Source organism: Pelophylax lessonae (genome assembly GCF_965119305.1).
Source record: "Pelophylax lessonae genome assembly, chromosome: 6".
Lineage (NCBI taxonomy): Eukaryota > Metazoa > Chordata > Amphibia > Anura > Ranidae > Pelophylax > Pelophylax lessonae.
The window spans coordinates 188,971,328-188,994,973 of record NC_138773.1 but is presented as its reverse complement, the minus strand read 5'-3'; the positions used below and the strand labels follow the sequence as shown (position 1 = coordinate 188,994,973).

The 23,646-nt window shown below is 44.6% G+C and overlaps 1 protein-coding gene across 1 annotated transcript; it reads right to left on the bottom strand.

The window, feature by feature from the left end:
- Positions 1-2,283: 2,283 nt before the first annotated feature.
- On the bottom strand, positions 2,284-23,542 carry QNG1 (Q-nucleotide N-glycosylase 1). The gene is made up of 4 exons (XM_082262269.1): positions 23,191-23,542; positions 10,471-10,730; positions 9,106-9,301; positions 2,284-2,650 (listed from the first exon to the last, which is right to left on the bottom strand). Exons 1-4 carry the CDS (start codon positions 23,525-23,527, stop codon positions 2,418-2,420), a joined length of 1,026 nt encoding a protein of 341 aa, XP_082118395.1. The 5' UTR covers positions 23,528-23,542; the 3' UTR covers positions 2,284-2,417.
- Between the last annotated feature and the right edge of the window lie 104 nt (positions 23,543-23,646).

Here is a 23,646-nt window from a genome sequence, read left to right as displayed (position 1 = left end):
ATTTATGGTAAGAAGAATCCATAGAAGTGTATAATGATTGGTTTGCGCAAACGTTATAGCATCGACAATCGATGCAATATTTTTATGTAATGTATTTTTTTTTTTTTTTACTAGTAATGGCGGCGATCAGAGATTTTTAGTGGGACTGCAACATTGCCACTGACACTTTTTGGGGACCAGTGACACCATTAAAGTGATCAGTGTTAAAAAAAATGCACCGTCACTGCACTAATGACACTGGCATGGAAGGGGTTAGCATTAGAGGTGATCAAAGGGTTAAATGTGTCCCTAGGGGGTGCTTACTAACTGTATGTGGGGGGGGGGGTTACACTGATTAGGGGAAAAACAGAGATCCTGGTTCCTTTAATCTTGTCCCCTTGCAGAACAGTGATCTTTCTTGTTTACATATGCAGATCACTGTTCTGCCTCTCCCGAGAAAGACCGCAAGTGGCCGGTGGACATCAGGTCCTCCGAACCAGTTGATTGATATTCCCGTTAGCCAATCAGGGCACGATGGCGCCATCCAGTGGCTATTGAACGAAACAGCGTACAGGAACAGCGTTTTGTGCAATAGCGCCACTTTGCCACAGCATATATGTGGTGGCCGGTTGGCAAAAGGATAATGCAAGTTCTACGATTTTTAATAAACTGCCCACTAGATGGCGCTTTTCCCTTTCTCTACACACACAGGAGTGGTGGAGGAAAATGGCATGCGGTTCGGGCAAGAATCGCACCGCATTCCTGTTCAAATCGCATGTGATTCTTTGCAGTGCAATTTGCGCCTATTAATTTTGTATCGCACTGCAAACTATCAGGAGCATTTTCATGAGCACTCGTGAAAATGCTCGACATCGGCACAGATACCAATGCATCCCTAGTAGACACTACACATTCTTCATCAACTGCTTTGTGCAAGAGGTTACTTTAAAAATATTAATGTGTAAACATTACAGGATATTGGAGGATGTTTAAGGTGTAACTCCACTTTTGTTCAGAGAAAAAAAAAAAACCCCTGTGGGTGATTTATGTACACTGCAAGGATTAGCCCCTCTTGGGAAAACCCTTAAGCATAGAGATGGGTTTGAAGTTTGAGTTATGTTCTGTTTAACCAGAAGGTTAAATAAAAAAACCTCAACGAACCCTACAGCCACACAGACAATGCAGGGATCTCTCAAACAGATCAGCTCTGAGGTTGATGGTTGCATGTGCTGATCGAATGCTTGTTTTCCAGGAGGACTGTTTGACCGGCATCTGTTGTACAGACTGGCTTAATGCTGAACTTTATCATGCGCATACCCTACTTTGGAGTACATAATGCCGCTGTAATAGAGGATGTCTAGTGTGCTAGAACTGGGCCAACATCTCTGTGTGTTTACAATGTTAATATCATATATACTGCAATTTGGTTGGCCTGGCACTTTGAATAAAATTCATGCAAGGCACGGGTTCATGTCCCTGAAATGAAAGGCCCTACGTACAGACCCCCCACTGCTGGAGACCAAACAAGAGCCACCGTTTAGATCACACTATTCTTTAAGTGTACAGTAGGGCACCTTGATTTCCCCTCTTTGTATTTTTTTTGTTTTTGGTTGGTATGTATGCCCAAGTTTTTTTTTTGCATTGCTGGGTTGACAATTTTTTTATTTATTTAAAATAAGTTATTACTTACACATAAATGCAGGAGGAAAAAAGAGAAAAAAAAGGAGCATCTTGCAAAACATAAGTTCTTTATTTGGATTCAATACAAAATGTGAGAAGTCAAAACAGCAAAGAGTTAAGTGACAGAAATACATTCTTAACACCATTACAAAAAGTACAAAGTAATAACACCAAAACTTCATGATGGGGAGGAAATACCAACGCATCCCAAAAGGTTTAACACCCCTCAGGTTCTATCTCCCATCATACGTCTGTGGGTTAGTCTCCAACATATCAGCAATATTACCAGTCAATGTATACAGGTTTCCTCTACGTGCAGAAGTGTAAATGTCATGAGAATATCACGTTTTGTGGTTGGGCTATAAACTACCTACGAAACTGGGAGATGGAGACAACTGCAGCCTCAAAAAAAAAAATAGGGAATTCATTTTTTTGTTTATAATCCGCTTTATATGACTTTATTTAGATCAAGGAATTGCAGGAATGAAGGAATTCAGCACAGTAGGGAATTAGCACTCATCACCATTTTATAAAGCTAGATCTGATAAAGATCATTTCAAAACCATCAGATCTTGTTTCCTAATCCCTGCTATGATCAAGAACTAGAGAGCTCCAGTTTTATAAAAAAGATACCAATGTGGTTTCATTCTAATCTACATAAAGAATTTCTATATTCTAAAAATTAAGGTGCAATTACCAAGAAAGAACCGTTACTAATTAAGTGCAAATTTAAACCAACTGGCATTTAAAGGAAACCGCTAATAGTAGATACATCGAACCCTGTGAAAGGGAACCGCTTTAATTTCCTCCCTGTAGTCCCGAGCATAATCCCACAGGAAATGGTCAATTAGGACAGGGTTTATTTCATTGCTCATTTTCTCTCCTTTTTTCTCGAACAGTTCCCGTAGACATTCACAGACCAATTCAACAGCCCAGATGGAGCAGCCACGAATCTCCATTTCCTCTCGATCTCCATTCTGGAAAAGCCAACCTGTTTATAGAGTGAACAAAAACATGAATTTAAAACATTGAGAAACAAATTATAGATTATTTCTAGAAGTGGAATAAACATAAAAGTCTAATGCAGCCTCTACCCTAGGCACCTGTGCATATGTAGTACAACAGACGAGCTGCAGATTTAATCAATGCTGCCACTATTTAGACCGTAGCTGTTTGATTTCAGGAAGGCTGTGTTTCAGTATCCAAGTCTATTTAAATTTTTAATAAGGTCTTTAAACACTCTAAAGCCTAGTACACATGATGTGTGTCTTCAAAAGAAACCAGCCAACATTCGGCTCATGTGTAGTACAGACATTCCAACATGGAGTGTTCCTGCAGGGGGTGGGGTGCTTCCCTGTCAGAACACAATAGCACAGCAGGGGAGTTCGCTGTACGAATGTTGGATAGTTTGTACAGCGGCTCCTCCTGAGCTGTCAGTTTTTTTTTTTTGTTTAGCCCTGCTGGGTTGAACCACATAAAAAAAAAAAATACATACTAGTGTGTACTAGGCTTTAAGCTGGGGATGCATGCACATAGATCCATTTGTGTACCACCAGCCTGCCCATATATGGACTGAAATTTGTCTGGTCCCTGCTGACCCGACCAAAAATCAATCCATGTATGTCTGGCTTAAAACTTGTGATATTTGTATTGTGCACCTTCTGTGTAATATTAACCACATTAAATGATTGTAAAGTCCATTTTTTTTTTTTTTAATAACAAACATGTTAACCTTACCTGCTCTGCGAAGTGGTTTTGCACAGAGCAGCCCAGATCCTCCTCTTCTCAGGTCCCGTTTCGCTCCTCCTAGCTTCTCCCCTCCTGTCGTGCACTTCCAAAGAAAGCAGCTTGCTATTGGGGCACCCGAGCCGAGCTGCAGCTCCGTATGTCCATTCAGACATTGAGCTGTGGTTTGGCTCGCCCCCTCTCTCTCCTGATTGCCTAACTGATTAACAGCTGCAGGAACCAATGGCGCCGCGGCTATGTCTCAGCCAATCAGGAGGGAGAGTCCCAGACGGCCGAGGGACTCGTGGACATCGCTGGACAGAGATAGGGCTCAGGTAAGTATTAGGGGGTGCTGGGGAGGCTGCTTCACACAGAAGGCATTTTATCTTAATGCATAAAATGCATTAAGATGAAAAACCTTCTGCCTTTTCAACTCCTTTAAGTGCCGGTTCACATTTGTGCGATCTCAGAGATCGCATGTAATTCGGAGCGCACTGTTCCTAAATTACATGCAATCTCTGTGCGGTGCAAATTTCAGCCATACAGTTTGTATGGCTGAATTCGCACCACAATCACACTAAACACACACATGACCCTTTTTTTTTTTATTCGCAGCAGAATCGGATCGCATGGTGGTTCATACTAGCGCGATTTGATTCTGTGCGAACTTGCAGATCGCACTGCGATATGCGATCTCAACTGGGGGGTGTCGTTAACCTTTAATTGACACCCCCTGCGTATCGCATATGGCAGTGTGAACTGCCAGGGGTGCGGATGCGATGCGGGAACACGCTGCATATTCGCAGCGTTCCCGCATCGCAGAAGTGTGAACCGGGACTAAGGAACAGGCCTAATTTCTGACATTTGTTGTTTACAACTTAAAATCAGTATTTTTTTTTAATAGAAAATGACTTAGAACCCCCAAACATTATATATTTTCATTAGCAGAGACCCTAGAGAAAATGGGTATCGTTGCAAGATTTTATGTCACACGTATTTGCGCAGCGGTCTTACAAACTCAAATTTTTTGGGTGAAAAAAATACACTTTTTTTTTTTTTTTTTAATTTGTAAAAAAGAAAACAGTACAGTTAGCCCAATATTTTTGTATAATGCGATAGATGATGAAACGCTGAGTAAACAAATACCTAAAATGTCATGCTTTACAACTGCGCACGCTCGTGGAATGGGAACAAACTACGGTACTTAAAAATTTTTAATAGGTAACGCTTTAAAAATTTTACAGGTTAACTGTTTACAGTAACAGAGGGGGTCTAGTTTTAGAATTATTGCTCTCGCTCTAATGATTGTGGCGATACCTCACGTGTGGTTTGAACACTGTTTATATATGAGTGCGCGCGAGCTTGGACAGACGAAGTGCTTTAAAAATATTTTTTTTTCTAATTTGTTTGAGTTTTTATTTTTACACTGTCCCTTTATAGCCCATTCACACTGATCCGATTTGGACCGCGACTTGTCAGCCTGACGAGTCGTGGTCTGTCGCGCTCCCATTGTGCGGTACAGGAACGGTTCTAATAGGAGCGACACAAGTCGCTCCGACTTAGAAAAAAGTTCCTGTACTACTTCGGGGCGACCTCGAGCGACTTGCATAGACATTCATTTTATGAAGTCCGTGCAAGTCGCGCCGCACGCGACTTCACAGGTCGCCCCGAAGTCTGATCCGCCGTAGTGTGAACGGGGTCTTAATTTATTTTTTTTTGGATGATTTTTATTCCTATAACAAGGAATGTAAACATCCCTTGTTAAAAAAAATAAATAAGCAGGACAGGGCCTTTTCATTGTGAGATCTGGGGTCAAAAAGACCTCAGATCTCACATTACACCTAAAAGCAAAAAAATAAATAAAAAAATTGGTCCTTGTGGAAGTGACATCAGATGTCCCTCCGGTCCTCCAAGGGCATAGAGTCGAGTGGGGGCCCATCTTACCTCTTCCTGCCCATCGCTCCAGGGGATCGGATTGTTTCCCCTTTTACCGACGGCTCCGGTAAGCAGGGAAACAACCGTAAAGCGGCGCCTCTCCCACTGCCTATGAAAGTGATCCCATGGCAAATCTGCAGCCGGGACCAATTTTAATGGGATGCCGAATCACCCACTGTAGAAAAAAATACCAGGGTTATGGCAGCCTCCTAGCTACTGCCATAACCGTGGTATTGAACATCAAATGAATGATGTATATATACAGTGGGTAGTCTGGAAATGGTTAAAGCAGACCTTGCACCTAAAAAAGTATGGTCAGCTTTTAAAGTGTGTTCTTCCTGCCCTTTGTTAAAATATGTTTTTAAAAAAAGCGTATAAGGGCTCCTAAAAGGAAGGGGACACCCTCCTTCTGGCGATGTGCTGGCTAATGTAGAGTAGTTCAAATCCCAGCACTGTGCTGCTGCAGCATCCTCTCGTGAAACCCGATGTGCTCACCGTCCTCTTGGATCTCATCAGTAGGATGATGACATCACCCCTGGCACTACAGAAGTCGGAGGAAAAGTAAGCATCTTATTTTTTATTCACTTCAGAAAAGGGAAAGGAAGGACATATTTAAAAAGGCAGACCTTGTCCAGGTCTTGGGAACATGATAAAATAATAAATCAAAATTGGCATGGATATTACAAAGCCAAACAATGGTGTCCCTCTTCTCTGATGGAGTCTTAAGAGAGTGATGTTGCAACAGCGTGATCCCTTTGTTATGGCCTTGTAGAAAAGGTTGGCATCACAATCTACTACAGAAAAATCTTGCTACTATAACCTTACAGGTATAAGAAGTTTAAGATAATTTAACTGAGCATCAGAACTTAACTTACATTTCAGTTTTGGATGAAGCTAGCCATGAATGTGAAAACATTCAAAAACAGAAAAAACTGTTTTAGTTTGTGCTGTTAATGGTTATTTATTTCTAGATTTTATTGAAGCCCACATTTGTACCTAGCAAGTGTGTGTACCTGTATGACTGGTATGGACTAGGGATAGGCTCAGGCATGTTCGGATCCTAGTCCCAACCCACCTGAGCAATTGCGCCAGGAAGTCGTCCCTGCACACCCCCAATCATGAGCAGCCTGGTCAGGGCGTGTGTATGTGCAGCTGCGTACTGGGGAAACGCCTCACTGCCTATGATTGGCAGTGTGCAGGCTTCCTCAGGTGCGTTGGGACTAGGACCCAAACTCGCCTGAGTCCATCCCTAGTATTGACAGATTGTAAGCTACCTTGGAGCAGGAACCTATTTAACTGTGCAATTGTTCTTTAAAAGTACAGCAGAATTTCCCAAATGCATATAGTAATTATTTATTCAAAAGACCATCTCTAGTTTAACCTCTTTTGGACCGCTCACCTGCAATGTACTGCGGACGGAGAGGCGGCCCATACAGGTATAGCGACGCACCCATACATCGCTGGCCTCTTCTGGGTTTAGGGTGCATGCATGTGCGCCCCCCTGCAGGAAAACTGCTGTGATTACACACAGTAGGATTTTGGCCAGGACCTGCTGGTTGTCCAATCAAACACAAACACAGGACTCTGTACAGACACAGGACTCTGTACAGAGGGAACTATCTCTGTTTCTTATCCCTGCAAATTAAGGATAAGAAAGAGGTGTTTAGTAAAAACACATTATACACATTAATACTTGTTAGGCACACAGTTAACCCTTTAATGGTCTTGGATGTTAACCCCCTTCCCAGCTAGGGCCATTAGTACTGTATTAGCACTGATCACTGTACTGCTGATGTCAGTGGCAGATTGCCACACTATCACAGTCCCAATATAAGTCGCTGTTTACCGCCATTACTAGTATTAAAATATATAAGAATACTAGTAAATATAATATAGTTGCAGACGCTATAACTTTCACTCAAACCAATTAATATACATGTAGCCTGGTCGCAAGGCTAGTGTTGTTCAGACTGTTCTGTTGTTAAAGTTTCTACAAAGTACTGACTTGTTGAATTATGGAAAATATAGTTCTAGGAGGAGCAAGGACCATGGATTGCCTGTGTGATTGGACTCTTCTCCCAGGGAGCAATGGGACTCGCGGAGCCTGTTGGGAGTGTCTTTATAAAGGGGGCGGGACCAAGTTTTACTCGCTTGCCTCGAGGACAGCGTGCTGTAAGGAGGGATAGAGCTGCTGCGGAGCGCAGAAGGATAGGCCAGAGGCCTAGCGGACAGACACCGGAGTCAGAGTGAGCGGTGTGTGGGAGGATCTCGGTGGTCGGCCGAGCGGAGAGACACTCTGAGAGGCTGTGAGTGTCGCTGAGGAGAGCGGGACACTGCTGGAGTGGACTGTGGAATGCAGAGTTCGTCACATTGGGTAAGAGAAATCCAGTTTAAGTATCTGCTGTACTTCCAGACTGAATAAGGGCAGGTCTGCAGAGCAGTTTAGCGGAAGGCCATATTAGCCCTAACGGTCGCCACAGAACACTGTAGCTCAGATAGTGCGTGGCGGATTAGAAGGCCTTGCCCCTCCGCTTCAGTGTTAGATTGACTATCAACTGTGGAATACAGAAATCTATCTTCTCCCTTTCCTGTTTGGATTACAATTACTGGCTATTGTCGTGGGGATTACCGGTGTTCAAATCACCTTTACTGTGGATTACAAATACTTTCTTTGGAGTACACTCTTGCCGGCGAAGACTAGCGAGGCCTCGCTCATCCAGGAGACTCTTGCAATCTAGTGTAAAGAGGGCCCCCTATAGGATACAGAGTGCACTCTGATAGTTAGCTTAGTGCCAGCATATTAGGGCTGCTGAAAAGTTATTAATAGTTGGAGTTACTCCATAATACTGTCAAGCATTGATTCGTGGTCACTCTTGCCTTATACTAAAGAAGTAGTGTAATCATAAGTTTCCAGAAAATTGATTCTCCATAATATATCAATATATATATGCTAGAATTGTTTTTGATCCAGAGTGCTGAACCTTATTCAGTCGCAGGTTGGGAATTCAGGATCCATTTTGTTATTAATATTTCTGTGTTGGCTATTGCATTGCAACTGTTTGTGCATTTTACTAAAAACGCAAGTTAAAGATTAGTAAAACCTGATTCTTTACTGCAAACTCTGGTAGTTTCTAATCATTTACCATGACAGAACCTATAGCGTCAAGTGGGTTGGACAACACTCAGAGCAATCGAAGTGAGGAGAATGTGTGTACACTTAGCCACTCCCCAGGGGGCAGGGCTACCTACAATCATTGGGATTTTTTTTTTTACTAAAGGCATGTAGCAGAATACATTTTGGCCTAAGTTTATGAGGAAATTTGTTTTTGTTTTTTTTTACTGGATATGTTTTATATCAGAAAGTAGAAAATAATGTATTTTTTTCAAAATTTTTGGTCTTTTTTTTCTTTTATGTCAAAAAAACTAGTGATGATCAAATACCACCAAAATAGAGCTATTTGTGTGGAAAAAATATTAAAATTTTGTTAGGGTACAGTGTTGCATGACCGCGCACTTACCAGTTAAAGTAGCACAGTGTTAAATAGCAAAAAATGGCCTGGGTAAAACCTTCCAGAGCGGAGGTGGTTAAAAGTGGCACACAACTTGTGTTTAATACAAAAAAAAAAAAAACAAAACACAAAATCAATGAGTTTTCTTAAATACTTTGATTTATACGAGATGAAGGAATTTTCCTGCTTTACAGACAATTCTGTTATAGATAGAACACTTATTTAAGAATGTTCTTCTATTTGGTTAGGATGACATAGTAGAAACCATATTACTAACCTTCCTTAAGCTTCTTTAGTAGCTCTTCTGAAAATCTCATTGTGCCAAAATGTACCAAGGCCTGCGGTATCCTGTAGTCAGCAAACATGGTGATTTTCTCGATGTCATAGAAGCAGCCGTCACCTTTTCCTTCTAGTACACCCCATGTGTCTCCAACCAGGATCTGAGCACGCTTGTAGAAGGCAACTTTTTTATCCTAAAGTTTAGAATGAATAAGAGAATTTTAATGGCTTTTACTGACCAGTCACCACATGCCACAAGTTTTAGGCAATTTCAATGTGCATAAGATTTAAGTGTGAATTTAAAGATAAACTTTTTTTTAAAGGATTTTATGCTATGCAGCACAGTTGTATTTCCTATGTTTTCCTGAGCATGGGTGGTAGGTGAGAGGAAAGGTGACATTTGATGTGGAGGCTTTCCATGATCGCCAACGGAAGTGGAGTGTTCTGGATGACGATTTAATCACCAGCTTATTTGGCCTTTCTATAGTTGGAATGCCATCTACTTTTGGCACGTGTGTTATTCAAACTTTTGAGGTGGTGGCTCTTCTCAAGAGGTGATAGTAATAATTTCCTGATCACTTATCGATTTGAAGGAGTGTTTTGATATCTTCACTTGAGGACTTTTCACATGGACTTTTTCCCCAAGAGGATATTTCTTTGGGATTTCACAATTTGTTTCTGTATTTATAGAGTTTGTATAGTGCAACACTTTATTTACACAAGCTTTGTATTCTATGAATACAAAGCTTCCTCTATCTGGCTAAGTTGGAGGGGCAGGCTGATGACATTGCCCTCTCCTCCTCAGCCAATCATGGGAAGCTTTGCATTCATTCACAGAATACAAAGCTGCCTACAAATGGCTGAGCGCCACTCAGACCAACTCTTCTTTTTTCCGGGTGTGAGACGGGAAGTCTCTTGTCTCACAGCCAGAAACCAGCACTGTGTACTGTATGTAGCTGAAGCTTCATGCAGTATATACAGTGCTTATAGCCAGTGCAGCACTTAGTGAAGAAAAAAGTTAATTTGGACATTCAGGGAATTATGCAAAATTTAACTTTACATTTAAAACAAATTGTGAAAAAAAATGTCAGTGCTCAGTTGAGGAAAGTGGACTTGACACCTGCTCATATGGGCACGATGGCCAGTACAAACGGTCATGTTAAAGCAGGTCAAGTGGGAGCTACAAAATAAGAGAAGCTGAATAGAATTACATGTGCCCCCCCCCCCCGCTTTAAATGTAAGGCGGTCTCCAATCCTCATGTAGGAGCTAACAAGTCAATGCCAAAGTGCAGCTCAGAGTCCTCTCTGAGAGCTCTGCATCCACAGAAAATGGGCACATAAAGAAGCAATGGTCAAGACAAACCTGAAAGACTCCTTCATCCCTGTAGGAAGGGAAATTCTCCACAACCAGATGCATCAGCTTTACAGCACTCTTCTCACTTGCTTTCACACAGTTCAAGTATGAGCCTCCAAATTTCTCCATGAGAATCTTTCCTGTCTGGTGAAGGATCTCCAGACGTTCTTCAATCATTGGGATGGGAAACTCTGAATCACTACGCAGAATTTTTTTCAGCTGGTCCATGGTGATGTTGGCATAAAAAGATGCAGTGGTAAGAGGAATCCCTGGAGACATGAAGATGTATTATTAAATTCTAGCATTATTTTATCGGGGGGGGGGGGGGTTTGGATTTTTGACTCACCGTAAAATTAATTTCTCTGATGTTCATTAACAGACACAGCTCCTGATCTTCTTAACCATTGTGTTAAACTGCCCCCTACAGGAGTAGGACACTAGGCAGAAAAAGAATCTGGCTACGCCTATGGTCAGTCCCAGCGGGTACTCCCTCTCTCTGCTATAGGTTTTGTTACAAGCAGTGTCAGAAGAATTACAACTCCACAGAGGGGTGGGTGCTGTGTCCGTTAATGAAAATCAGAGAAATGGATTTTACGATAAGTCAAAAATCCCATTTTCTCTTTCATTCATTGATGGACGAAGCTCCTAATCTTCTAAACCATTGAGACGTCCCAAAACAGTGTTAAACATGAGAGGTGGGAACAGCGAAAAAGAAATTCCCAAGGCTAAACGATAGCCAACCAGGTAAACAGGAGCTCAACCAAAAACAACTGGAGCCCACCTGAAAAAAGCAATACACCCTCAAAGAGGACAAGCCTGCAAAACTTTGTGGCCAAAAGAAGCGTCCGCAGATGCCAACCCATTCGCTTTATAGAACTTTGTGAAAGTGTGCACCCACGACCAGGTGGCCACCTTGCAAACCTGCATCACTGACACCTGAGGACAGAAGGCACTGAGCACCCGAGTAGAGTGCGCCTTGATAGGGAAAGAGGGAGTCTAACCCTTGATGGAAAAGGCCTGAATCACCGTCTGTCTGATCCATCTGTAAATGGTCGCAGAGGAAGCGGGCAACCCTTTCCGAGGCCCATCCGTGAGCACAAATAGTGAGTCTGACTTCCTATAAGACTCCGTAGCTGCAAGGTACCCCCAAATTGCCCGGACCACATCCAAGGCATGCAAAGCAATTTCCTTCAGATGTTTTGGTCTGGGCACAGGGAAGGCAACACAATGCCTTCATTTAAATGAAAATCAGAGACAACCTTTGGAAGGAACGACGGACAGATGCGAAGAACCACCTATCTCTGTGAACCACCAAGTAAGGTGAATGACAGGATAACGCCGCCAATTCCGACATTCTGCACGCAGAAGTGATAGCCACAAAAAAAGTCACCTTCTGAGACCGCATAAACAGGGGAATCTCCTGAAGATTCTCAATAGGAGGCTTCTTGATGACTGGGAGCACCAAATTGGGGTCCCAAGGCGGCAACGGAAACCGCACTGGGGGGAGCTAAGTGCCAAACTCCCTGAAGAAAAGTACACACCAGGGAGTGTGTGGCCAAGAAAGGCCTGTTCCTGCTCAACACCCCCCCCCCCCCCCTCTTGAAGGAAGGTCAAAATCTGAGCCACCGAAAAAGAGCAAGGATATACCCCAAGAGACTCATACCACGTGATGTTCGTCTTCTTAGAAGTCGATTTCCTAGCTTTTAAAAGCGTTGGAATCACCAATTAAGACAAATCTCTAACTTTCAGCACCTGCCATTCAACAGCCAAGCCGTCAAAGCCAGCAACTGTAAAGCAGGATGGAAGATTGGTCCTTGGGACAGCAGATTCTCCCTGAGAGGAAGCTTCCAAGATACGTCAGCAACCAGCCACACGAGATCATCATACCAAGCCCGGCGAGGCCTTCTGGAGCCACCAGAATGACAAGAATCCCTTCTGCCTCGATCATGCTTAAAGTCTTGGTGGAAGCTTGAGAGGAGGGAAAGCATAAATCAGATGATGCTGACCCCAAGGAGCCACCAGCGTGTCTGTGGCGTCCGCCAGAAAATCCCGCGACCGTGCCACAAACCTCTGCACCTTTCTTTTGAGCCGGGACGCCAGCAGATCCACCTTGGGGATGCCCCAACGGAGATGCAACTGATGAAACACCTCTGGATGAAGGGACCACTCCCCTTGGTCCAACGACTGCCGACTGAGGTGATCCGCCTGCCAGTTTTCCAAACCTCAAAATGTGCACGGCAGAGAGGATTGGAACAAAACGTTCTGCCCACCTTAGAATGCCGAGTACCCCTAGAGCCAACAGGACACTTCTTGTGCCCCCCTGCGATTGACATAAGCTATGGCTGTGGTATTGTTCAATTGAATGCACACTGGACATCCCTGAAGACGATCCGTCCAATGTTCCAGGCACAGGCTGATCGCTCGGAGTTCCAGGACGTTGACCGGTAGTCTGGACTCTGTGTCCAGACCCTCTGAGCAGAAATTATGCCGAGGACACCTCCCCACCTGGACAGGCTGGCATTCTTGGTGACCACTGTCCAATACAAGAGGAGGAAGGATTTGCCAAGCCGAAGCGCCAGAGAACAAAGCCACCATATCAGGGACCCTTTCATTCCCAGGCTCAGCCGGATGGGATTGTCAAGAGACTGCGGATTCTTTTCCCATTTGCCAAGAATCTCCCTATGCAGAGACCTCGTATGGAACTATCCAGATGGAACTGCCTCGAAGGTAGACCCCATTAGGCCCAGCATCCGCATGCAAGTCCAGGTGGATGACCATCTGCTGGACAGCAGGCAGTTTCTGGAGTTTGTCCAGAGGAAGGAGCACTCTGGCTAAGGTTGAGTCCAGAGTCAGACCCAGATAGTCCAGCTGTGGGGACAGAACAAGAGAAGACTTCTGAAAATTCAGAATCCAGCCAAACTCACTCAGAGTTCGTATGGCGATCTCCAGGTTTTCCACCAGAGCAGTAGGAGACTCTGCACCCAAAAGGAGGTCTTCCAAGTAGCCCAGTACTGCGATCCCCCGCTGATATAACCATGCTAGCATGGTGAAGATCCGAGGAGCGGAGGCGTGACCAAAGTGCAACGCCACAAACTGATAATGCTCCTCTCCCAGGGCAAAGTGGAGGAAGCACTGGTGACCGTCACATATTGGAATGTTAAGGTAAGCGTCCTTAATGTCAATACAGGCAAGAAAATCCCCCTGATGCAGGGATGCCACCACTGTGCGCATAGACTCCATTCTGAACTTCTGCACCCGCACAAAGCAGTTCAGCACTTTGAGGTCCAGAATTAGACGCACCTTGCCTTCAATCCTGGGAACTGTAAACAGGTTTGAGTAAAACCCCTGAAAACAATCCGAAATCAGAACCGGGACAATCACTTCTTAAAGTAATAGGTCTTGCACCGCTCCCAAAAAGACCCTGTAAGTGGTCCGAGGACAGGCGCAGGTTGGAAGGAAAGAACCTTTCCGGAGAGTAAGAACAAAACTCGATCTTGTAGCCGGAACCGTATGACTTTGTGGACCCACTTGTCTTGTACCAGGAAAGTCCACGGGTACGGAAACCAGCGAAGACGTCCCCCCCACCCCAGATACAGGTGAGAGAGCGCACCTTCCTGCTGAAGGAGCCTTGTTCGTGGGTCCGAAGAAACCCGCTCTTGACTTGCCAGACAGTGTTGGCTTGAATCCACCAGAGGAGGCCCTGAAAGGCTTTGATCCCTTGTCAGTCGCCCGAGGGACAAAAAACGTATGAGCCGTATACAACAAGGGTCCATGCCCTTACTAGCCTGCGAAAGAAAGGTACTGTGAGACCCTTTATGATGTCACCAGGGTTGCTCCAAACAGGCAATATCCTTGAAAAGGAAGATCAGTCAAGGCTTTTTTTTTTTTTTTTAAGAAGTCTGGTCCGCAGACCAGCATTTGAGCCAAAAACTACGCCAAAAAGGACCACTGCCGATACAGAGAGCCTAGCAACTAGGGGAACAGCATCCAAAGAGGCATCACAGATAAACTGCGGCCCCTGGACCAACTGGTCCACCAGCTCAGCAAAGGCAGGGGGAGCTACTCCCCCTCCAGGTCACAGGGTAAAAGCTTAGCCCACTCAGTCAGAGTTTGCGACACCAGGGCAATGGTGAATACCGGCCTCAGTGCCGAACCAGCCACAGTGTACATATTGCGGGCCACAGCCTCCGCCTTACTGTCAGCCGGGTCCTTAAAGGCCAGAGACTCTTCAACCGGAATCATGGTTGCCTTGTTCAATCTGGAAACCAGAGGGTCCACCACCGGTGGAACAGTCCACTTTTTAAGAAGGGACTCCTCATTGGGGTACCGCATAGCAAAATCGCTTAAGGACCACAAGGGGACGTTTTGGTCGTTTCTACTCTTTAGCGACAATTCTGTTAAGATAGGAGGGGAAAGGAAACACCTTTGCTGCTCTGGATGGCTTGTGAGTGCCAAGAGTAACCGACACCTCCGTCGCAGCTTTAGATGCGTCCTCCATCTTTAAGGTCTCAAGCACAGATACAATCAGTGCCTTTTTTTTTTTTGCTAGCGGGTCGCCCAAAAACCACCTCCACCTGGGACACCAAGGACTGCAGGACCATAGTCAGTGCATCAATGGATGGTTGAAACCCGGAGGGTCAGGTGGGACCCCCACAAAAAAACAGTGTAAAAACACTGCTAAGGGACACCCCCACCGCTCCGGCAGCACCACCCGGTCTCCAGTAACAGAGCACTCAATCCTCAGCAGAGAGGGAGAGGACTTCACCAGACTCACCACCCGGCAGAAAAAGGCACCTACAGCCCCCAGGACAATCTGCACTCCACGTGCAGCGATCAGGAAATGAAACGATCCAGGAATCAGCACCAGGGGATGAGGAGGGGCTCAAGAGAGAGAATACCCCCCGGGACTACCCATAGGCGTATCCAGACTTTTTCTGCCTAGTGTCCTACTCCTGTAGGGGGCAGTTGAGAAGATCAGGAGCTGTGTCCGTCAATGAACAAAAAAGAAAAATGTATTTATATTTCGGAGCTTGCATAAATGACTAAACATATTCCTTACTCTTAACATACACAAACAATCTGTGCTAGGATAAAAGTTAGCAGCCAGTACCAGTAGGATGATTACATCCCATAGACAGCATACAAAATACAAATAAGGGTGCAGCGCTAACCAGATATTCAGTAAAAGGTCTATTATAAATGTCTCTATGGTAAAATTACATGTGATAGTCCAAATGAGTAATGGATAGTGTAGAATCCCCACACCAGCTTCTGCAGAAGATCAGAGTGGCATAAGTCTAAAGGATTTAGTCCAGGACCCTTCATTGTACTATCGATGGTGCTGTCCATATCTACAGTATTTAAAAACGTGAATCTCGCCTTCGATTCGGTGGAGCATGCCTTCCTGTGGGCATGCCTTGAGAACTATGGATTTGGTCCCAACTTCATAAAGTGGGTGAAACTACTTTACAGTGCGCCCGTGGCGAAGATACTGGCCAATGGTTGGACCTCTGCGGAGTTCCCCCTCTCGAGAGGCACTCGGCAGGGGTGCCCTTTATCCCCCTTACTCTATGTCCTAGCGGCAGAGCCACTAGCTATCGCTATTAGAGCCCATCCTGACATCCATGGACTGCGTAGGGACTCCCTCACGGAGAAGATCAGCATGTACGCCGATGACACCTTGCTTTATTTGGAGGACTCGCACACTGTCGCTTGTTGAAGCCTTATATGGCCTTGTCGCTTATTAAACGGTATGGTAGGTTCTCTGGCCTCCAAATTAATTGGGACAAATCACAGATCCTCCCAATAGATGAAAATCCCATTGATGTGACCCCTGCGAATCCAGTTCTACAGTGTGCAAATATTTAGGAGTCCACGTTACGGTGAACCCTCAGGACTATGTGCTGGACAATGTTCAACCCTTACTCCCGCTCATTAAGTCTAAGATTAAGGTGTGGCCCAAACAGCCCCTGGGGGTGACGGGTAGGATAAATCTGATCAAAATGGTCCTCCTTCCTAAGGTCCTATATGTTGTATGGCATTCCCCGATATACTTACCTCTTAAACACTTAAACAGGTAGAATCCCTCCTGAAGGCCTTTGTCTGGGGATCTTGTAGACATAAGATCTCTTGGCAGAAACTTAAAAACCCCATGACCTTGGGTGGCATAGCACTTCCAGACTTTAACCTATACTACTTAGCGTTGCAGTTGTCCAAATTATACCACGTCGATAAAACTGACGGGGAATGCTTCTTGGCCTTTTTGTGCCCTAAATGGGCTTCTCCATCCAAAGATCCTTTGACTGTTATACTTCGGGGAATACGCGGATCGGGAGAAAGACTGGACCCTAAATTCCTCCTCTACCACTACAGTCAGATCTGGGAGGTTGCACTGGACAGACTGAAAAGTCCTCCGATACATAACCTTACCCCCTTGTGGCATAACATGGTTCTCCAGGAATTCCACTCACTCCCTGACTCTTCGTTGTGGAGCGGAAGGCGTATCTTTATGTTGCATCATATACAGGTGCATCATATACAGATGACAGGGGGTGGTTTGAAAACATTTGAAGACTTGCGAGAGCAATTCTCGCTTCCTAACCACATGTATTATAGATACCTCCAGATAGGACACGCATTTCGTTCCCAATTTGCAGATGACCCACCGAACACTGAACCTGTCCCGGTCCTGGATATAATTAAGAGCCCCGAACCAAAACATCTGATTTCTATGTTTTACTTGGAACTTCACACGCCATCCTTCACCAAGATAGCATATTCTCTCAAGGCTCGCTGGGTACAGGACGTTGGGGCCGTAGAGGACGAAGATTGGGAGGAGGCACTGGAGACCTGCCAGAAGGTTTCCCCTTAGTTGTCGGATAGACTTACCCAGACGTTCATCATCCACCGTGCTTACCTCACACCCCTTCGGGTGGCTAGATACCAGACCGATTTTGACCCCAGCTGCCCGATGTGCCGCACTGCTAGTGGCTCCTTTTTCCATATGCTCTGGAGTTGCCCTCAGCTCCAGGGCTTTTGGCAACAGGTGGTTGCTTTCCTCCATGACAAAATGGGATCTCCTTTACAACTGGCCCCTAAACAGTGCCTCCTTGGTATATGAAACAAAGATAAAATTCCCAGTTCAATTTGCCAACTAGTCTGCTTACCAACCAAATTGGCCAGTCTAACAGTTTGCGTCAATACAGGGGTTTAGTTAGCACACATTTGCAAACGCATGTGAAAGCTGCAGGGCCACGTCAAGGCTCCCTGTTACCTGCAGTCCTAACTCTAATGAATTTTAAAGAGTCTCCACAGTGGGAGCACATGCAAACTAATGGATAGATAGGGGGCAGGTGAGCCTGGAGGTGGCCCATCCCTCCTGAAAGGTAATTGGGGGCATAATGGAAGGCCAGTAATAGGTGGGGGCAGAGGCCATTTTCCTCCTTGGTATATACCCGGATGAAGATATGGACAAATTCGCTACCATATTTTTGCAGGAGACGCTGTTTATGGCTAGGAAGCTAATTGCGAGAAATTGGATGAGGAACCACCCCCCAACCTTCGACATGTGGATGCGAGAGGTTAATGTTATCCCCTGTCATAAATAATCTAATACTTGACCTTTAATCCCTAAATGTACTGGTCTTGTTATTTACCCAGGCACCTTGTTGATTTCTGTACTGTTAAATGTTACTATGTACTTGCATATTTCGTTTATTTTGCTTTTTCCTTGTAATGTGCTGAAACCTTAATAAAAATCACTGTTTAAAAAAAAAAACGTGAATCTCCTTGGGTGACAACCATAAGACCTGCATATCATAGTGACCTGTGTTGATGGATGATGCGATGATCAGAGTAGGATTTTGGCTGTCTTCATCTGGCCTTAAGATTCCTAATATGCTACTGTTGAACTCTTATAATGTGAGGGTCAGCAGGTTCTGGTAAGCAGGCTTCCCTCCCTCACAGTGGTGACGAGTGTGCACGTACCTTTTTTTTTAGCAGAAGCTGGTGTGGAGATTCTACACTATCCATTACTCATTTGGTTAGTCAAATGATTTTTACTATAGAGACATTTATATTTGAGACTTGTGGCTGAATATCTGGTTAGTGCTGTACCCTTATTTGCATTTTATATTCCTTACTCTTGTCTTGTCTGAGCTGTGGAACCGCACGAAACCTCCCACACATGTGCAGAGAGCAGCAGGCCTCTAGCTGTCTGTGGGAACTGGGAAAGCCATTGGGCAAGTCTGTGTATCTCTGAGGGGTTTCACATGAATACCCAGACATGCTGCACAGCCCTGCCAGGTTCCTTAGACCTGGCATAGACCTGCGGCGTGTCTGTGCCTGTGTCCGATGTCAGCCCAAGATGGTAACATGGGAGCACAGTGACAAAAGGAAAACTGGGCTGCAAGGAGGACAACGCAAGACTCCATAAGCTAGTGTGTATTTTTTTATTTACATACCAGAAAAATCACTAGGTAATAAAAAAAAAATAGCTAGGTAGTGGTGAAGTTCCTCCTTAACCACTTAAGGACCAGTGTGGACCATATGTGGGGGCGACTTGCTTATGCGCTCGCTTCTGTGCGTGAGCTCTGAGGGACGGGGTGCTTTAAAAAAAATTCTTATTTATTTTACCTTTTATTTTTACACTGTCCCTTTAAAACATTTTTTTTTTATCACTTTTATTTCTATTACAAGGAATGTAAACATCCCTTGTAATATAAATAAGCAGGACAGGTCCTCTTTAATGTTCTATCTAGGGTCAAAAAGACTTCAGATCTCACATCTACACTTAAAAGCAAAATGTCTTTTTTTTCTTGCTGAAAAAGGGCTATTCAAGGTCATTGGGCGGAAGCAACGTATGACGTACTCCGGTCCTTTAAGGCCATAGAGTAGAGTGGGGACCATCTTGCCTGCACTCGACTTCCTGCCAGGCATACAGAAGGACTGGATAGTTTTCCCTACTACTGACTGCTCAGGTAAGCAGGGAAAACGACTGGGAAGCGGCAGGAAGGGGGATGGGCACCTCTCTGAATCTTCCACTGGGACCACCGGCCGTGTAGAAAAATACCGGGGTTATGGCAGCTAGCTGTCGCCCCCTAACACCTGTATTTAATGTCAAAGTAGTGACGTGAAGGCGGCAGGCTGTCTGGAAGTTGTTTAAGTGTTATTACTAAACCCAGGACCCTGCATTCACTATATTTGGTCTCTCACAGTACCCCCCCCCCTCCCCCCCAAGGCTCTGTTCTATCAGCAGATAGAATATGGACTGTGGAAGAAGGGGAGGTTCATGGAAGACAGGATCAGACAGACTTTTTACACAATGCAGAGGATTAACCCCTTAGGTTCCACAGTGAGCATGCTTTACTGCATATACAGACCGATTTTACTGTTGTGGGTTTAGTAACATTTTAGGCAGGTTCCACCTAGAGCATGTTCAACAGGAGACCTGGGTAATTTTTTATAAAAAGTTGAAAGAATACACATAAGTGTTTGTTAGTAACCGTTTTACACTTGTGTACAAGTTCTTTCATGAGTTTACAGATCCCAGTATTAGCATACTCCAGATGCAGAATAAATAGAGCAAAGTACATTTGACTGGAACATTTGATAAGCCTTTGATCACTGTATGATTCACTACTGTGCAGCAATTAGGATAAATAAGGAAATGGATAACAGAATTCTTGCATTTTGTATCTAATTGGTTTATCCTTCACCAAAACAAATCAGTTTATTTTGTGACTCTTAAAAGTGTGCAGGAGCAAAAGCAAAAAAGGGGAGACAACAGGTTCTCTTCCATTTTGAAGATTTTATAGGTCACCTACACAAATCATGCCACACCTGTCTACAATAGCCAAACATCCATCACTGCTAAGTGCCAATCCTGTACCTTTGTTAAGTGGTTAGGTTTATTTCATTCTTTCGGGTAGTTATATAGCGCCGTCAATTTACACTTATACATTCACACCAGTCCCTGCCCTCAAGGAGCTTCTAATCTAAGGTATAATCTTGGAATAGTTTAATACATTTCCACAAGGTTTTGATGGAGGGCACCTTTTTTCTTTTGTGTTTGGAGGTTGTGGAACGGTTTGGTGCCAAATTTTAAGATGCTGAAAATCTTGAATTTTATCCTTCGATAATTCCATAAAAAAAACTGCACCACAAAAAAGCATTGTCTACTGAGATGTGTCACTGTTTTGTAATATCAGGGGGCTGTCCTGACATGTGGACCTAACCAAAAGTTGTAATTTACATACAAATATCTGTCTTAAAGAGGAGCTCCAGCAACCTGTCAAAAAAATAAAAAAGTCGGCAGCTACAAAAGGTGTAGGTGCTGACTTTTAAAAAACAGCCACTCACCTGTCCCACGGTCCAGCAGTGCAGTCAGACCAGCCGTCTCCATCCTCTGTCCTCCCTCAGCGGCGCTGGCGTCTTCAGTATGGGCACCCTGCTGCGACAGCTTGCGGCTTCACAGCCAGGTGCCCACTGCGCATGTGCAAGTCGAATGGCGCATTGTGAATGGTGGATGCAGTCTTCTGGGACCTGTCAGAAGACTGCAGGGGGGAAGGGGTGGAGGAGAACTTCCGTTGCCGAGCATGAGCCGAAGTGGAAGCAGGTACCTGTCAAAATCGGGAACCTGCTCCCCCCCGCTCCTCAAAGGTGCCAATTGTGCAAGAGGAGCAGGGGATGAGTCCACAAAGTGGAACTTCCCCTTCTGGGTGGAGTTCCACTTTAAGTTCTGCAGTTCCCAAATTACAATGTCTAAAATAAGAAACAAATAGCATGTACAAGCAGTGTATGGTGTCTAATTACTAATTTTAGGTATTGCTTTATGTCGATCCATATGCAATATTTATCTCACGTGAAAGGGACAGCTCTTCCTATGCTATCCTTCATACCCAATATACTGCATATTAAAAGCGCATACATTGGAACCCAAACATGAGCAATCAGGCCCGACCCTTGCTCACAGCACATAATGCACAGCCCTGTCCAGCTGCTCACAGGATATATACCGTATTTTTCGCCGTATAAGACGCACTTTTTCTTCCCCAAAACTGGGGGGGAAAAGTTGGTGCGTCTTATATGACAAATACACATTTTGCCTGCATTAAAACTGCCCCTAACTTTGTGTGGTGCTTGCTCGCATGTACTGCGGGCTGTGGAGACTTCTCTGACCCTCCCTGCATGACCAGGCTGTGTGTGTTCGGGCTTCCCTCTCCCTCCTATAGTGTGCCTTGTCCCCCCCCTCCCGACAGTCTAACCACGTGCTGCCCGGGCACCATGTCAACGCTCTGCTGAGCTTACCGGTACCTTTCCCTCCATCAGTGCGGGCTGTGCCTCCTCATGCCTCCCCGGGCAGTATCACTCCTTGCTGGGCAGTGTGGGCACAATCGTGCCGCTTCTGTGCATATCTCCCGGGCAGTGTATCAATCTATCCCTGAAATGTCCGCACGTCTGCCCCTCCTGCTCCATACGTTCCGCCTCCTCCGGCCAATGTTTAATGTGTGCTGTCCGTGCTCTGCTCCGCTCCTACTTGATTTGATGCCCGTGGTTACTTTCACTGTGTACTGACTTTACTGACTGTTAATGAGATTAAAGATAGTTCTTAATACTACAGTATTTGGTTCAGAATCTTTTTTTTCCTAGATTTTCCTCCTTTTAAATTGGGTGCGTCTTATATGGCGAAAAATACGGTAAATACATTTTCTAAGTTTTTTTTTCAAAGATGGAGGACTCTGCTACCAGGAATGAGTTCAGCAGCAAAGTACATATGCATCCTCTCCGATCTGAACCCTACTGGAGTCTGCCACTGGAAAACTGACAGGTTTCCCGCACAAACATTCTTCACCCAGTAGTAACCAACTCTTGGTAGAAACATTCATTTATCATCAGTGTCTGCTCCAGTTTTGGTAAATCTCTGATTGTTTCCACAACAGTAAACACTCTGCACACCTAGTGTTGCAACTTTGAGTGTCTGCATTAGCTTCTGTCACATTTCACCCCACAATGTCTGTATTATTGTCTCCGGCAGCTTTTCCCACTTTCTGTACTATATTTTCAGGAAATGCAGCCGCCCCCCCCCCCCCCCCCCCAATCCACAATGCAGTCTCCCATTGCACATGCTGTTTTTGCTCATCACAGTTACTGCACACTTTTTATTGCTTTCAATGCGCATTTTCCACTTAAATCCAACTCTAACCAGATCAGCTAGCTAATATCTGTGGTCAAAATATAAAATCATAAATGTATTTCCATGTTGTATTTCAACTATTTCTAGCCTATTTCTATTAATCCGAATGATTTTGGAAGTCTGTAAACATACTTTGTGAGGATCAGCACACATTTACTTTTTGGAATTCTGTGACACGTCCTCACTATGCTGTGAATAAGCATTACTGTGTCACATATTTCACAGAGCCTGTCTTCTGAACTACAGAGGTGCTAAGAGGAGGCATTTCAAGAAGGCAGAGTCAGTGCAGGAATCACTGCTTTCAGGCAGCAACATACCACCGGAAAAGTCGACAGCAATGGAGAAGCTGCAAAGCATGTAAGAAGCTGTGGAAAGAGACAGCCAGCAGGCAGGCAGAACATGAAAGGAGATTGTAAGCTTATAATGGATTGGTAAAAATAACTATTGTTTACAATGCTGGCATTAAAAAATGAAAGTGTATGCTGTGACCATAGATTTCTGTTAAATGTACGTATGTGTGGAAGATCTCTACAAACCTTCATCCAGGGCTCTGTTCATTGCAGCACAGAAAGACCAGTAGCCACTGTATTCTTTTCCTTTATATTTCACCAGGAACTTCTTATCTTCATCTTCAGACCAGAAGGAGAAATTTAGGGTGTCTGCAAAAAACACCCAGTTCACAGCATCTTCTCCGGAGCCCTGTGGGTTGAGTTCATGCATAGATTTCCATCCCTTTAGAGTGATCTCCTTCCGTCCAATCTTCTCAAAAAGCTTCTCCGCAAGTGAGCGAACACCCTCTGGCTCCACAAATACATCCTTACTGTTCTCAGTGATGAATTTACCTGCTGCTCTGGGTTCAAGTGGAGCCGACATTGTACTGCTGTGAACTGTTGAGTAATTAGAAAACAAAATCAATACACTAGTCAAAATCACCACTTAGTCTGTCATTAGCTCATAGGGGCAAGGTTGCCGTCACAGGGTGGGGCTAGAAC

Bases quoted from the DNA above. Each gene is read 5' to 3' on its own strand.
- QNG1 (XM_082262269.1), bottom strand. From the start codon at position 23,527: ATGTCGGCTCCACTTGAACCCAGAGCAGCAGGTAAATTCATCACTGAG. The intron at 9,302-10,470 runs GTTTGTCTTGAC...TCTAAACTTTAG, and splicing joins GGGATGAAGGAGTCTTTCAG to GATAAAAAAGTTGCCTTCTA. The intron at 2,651-9,105 runs GTTAGTAATATG...CTCTATAAACAG, and splicing joins ACTAAAGAAGCTTAAGGAAG to GTTGGCTTTTCCAGAATGGA.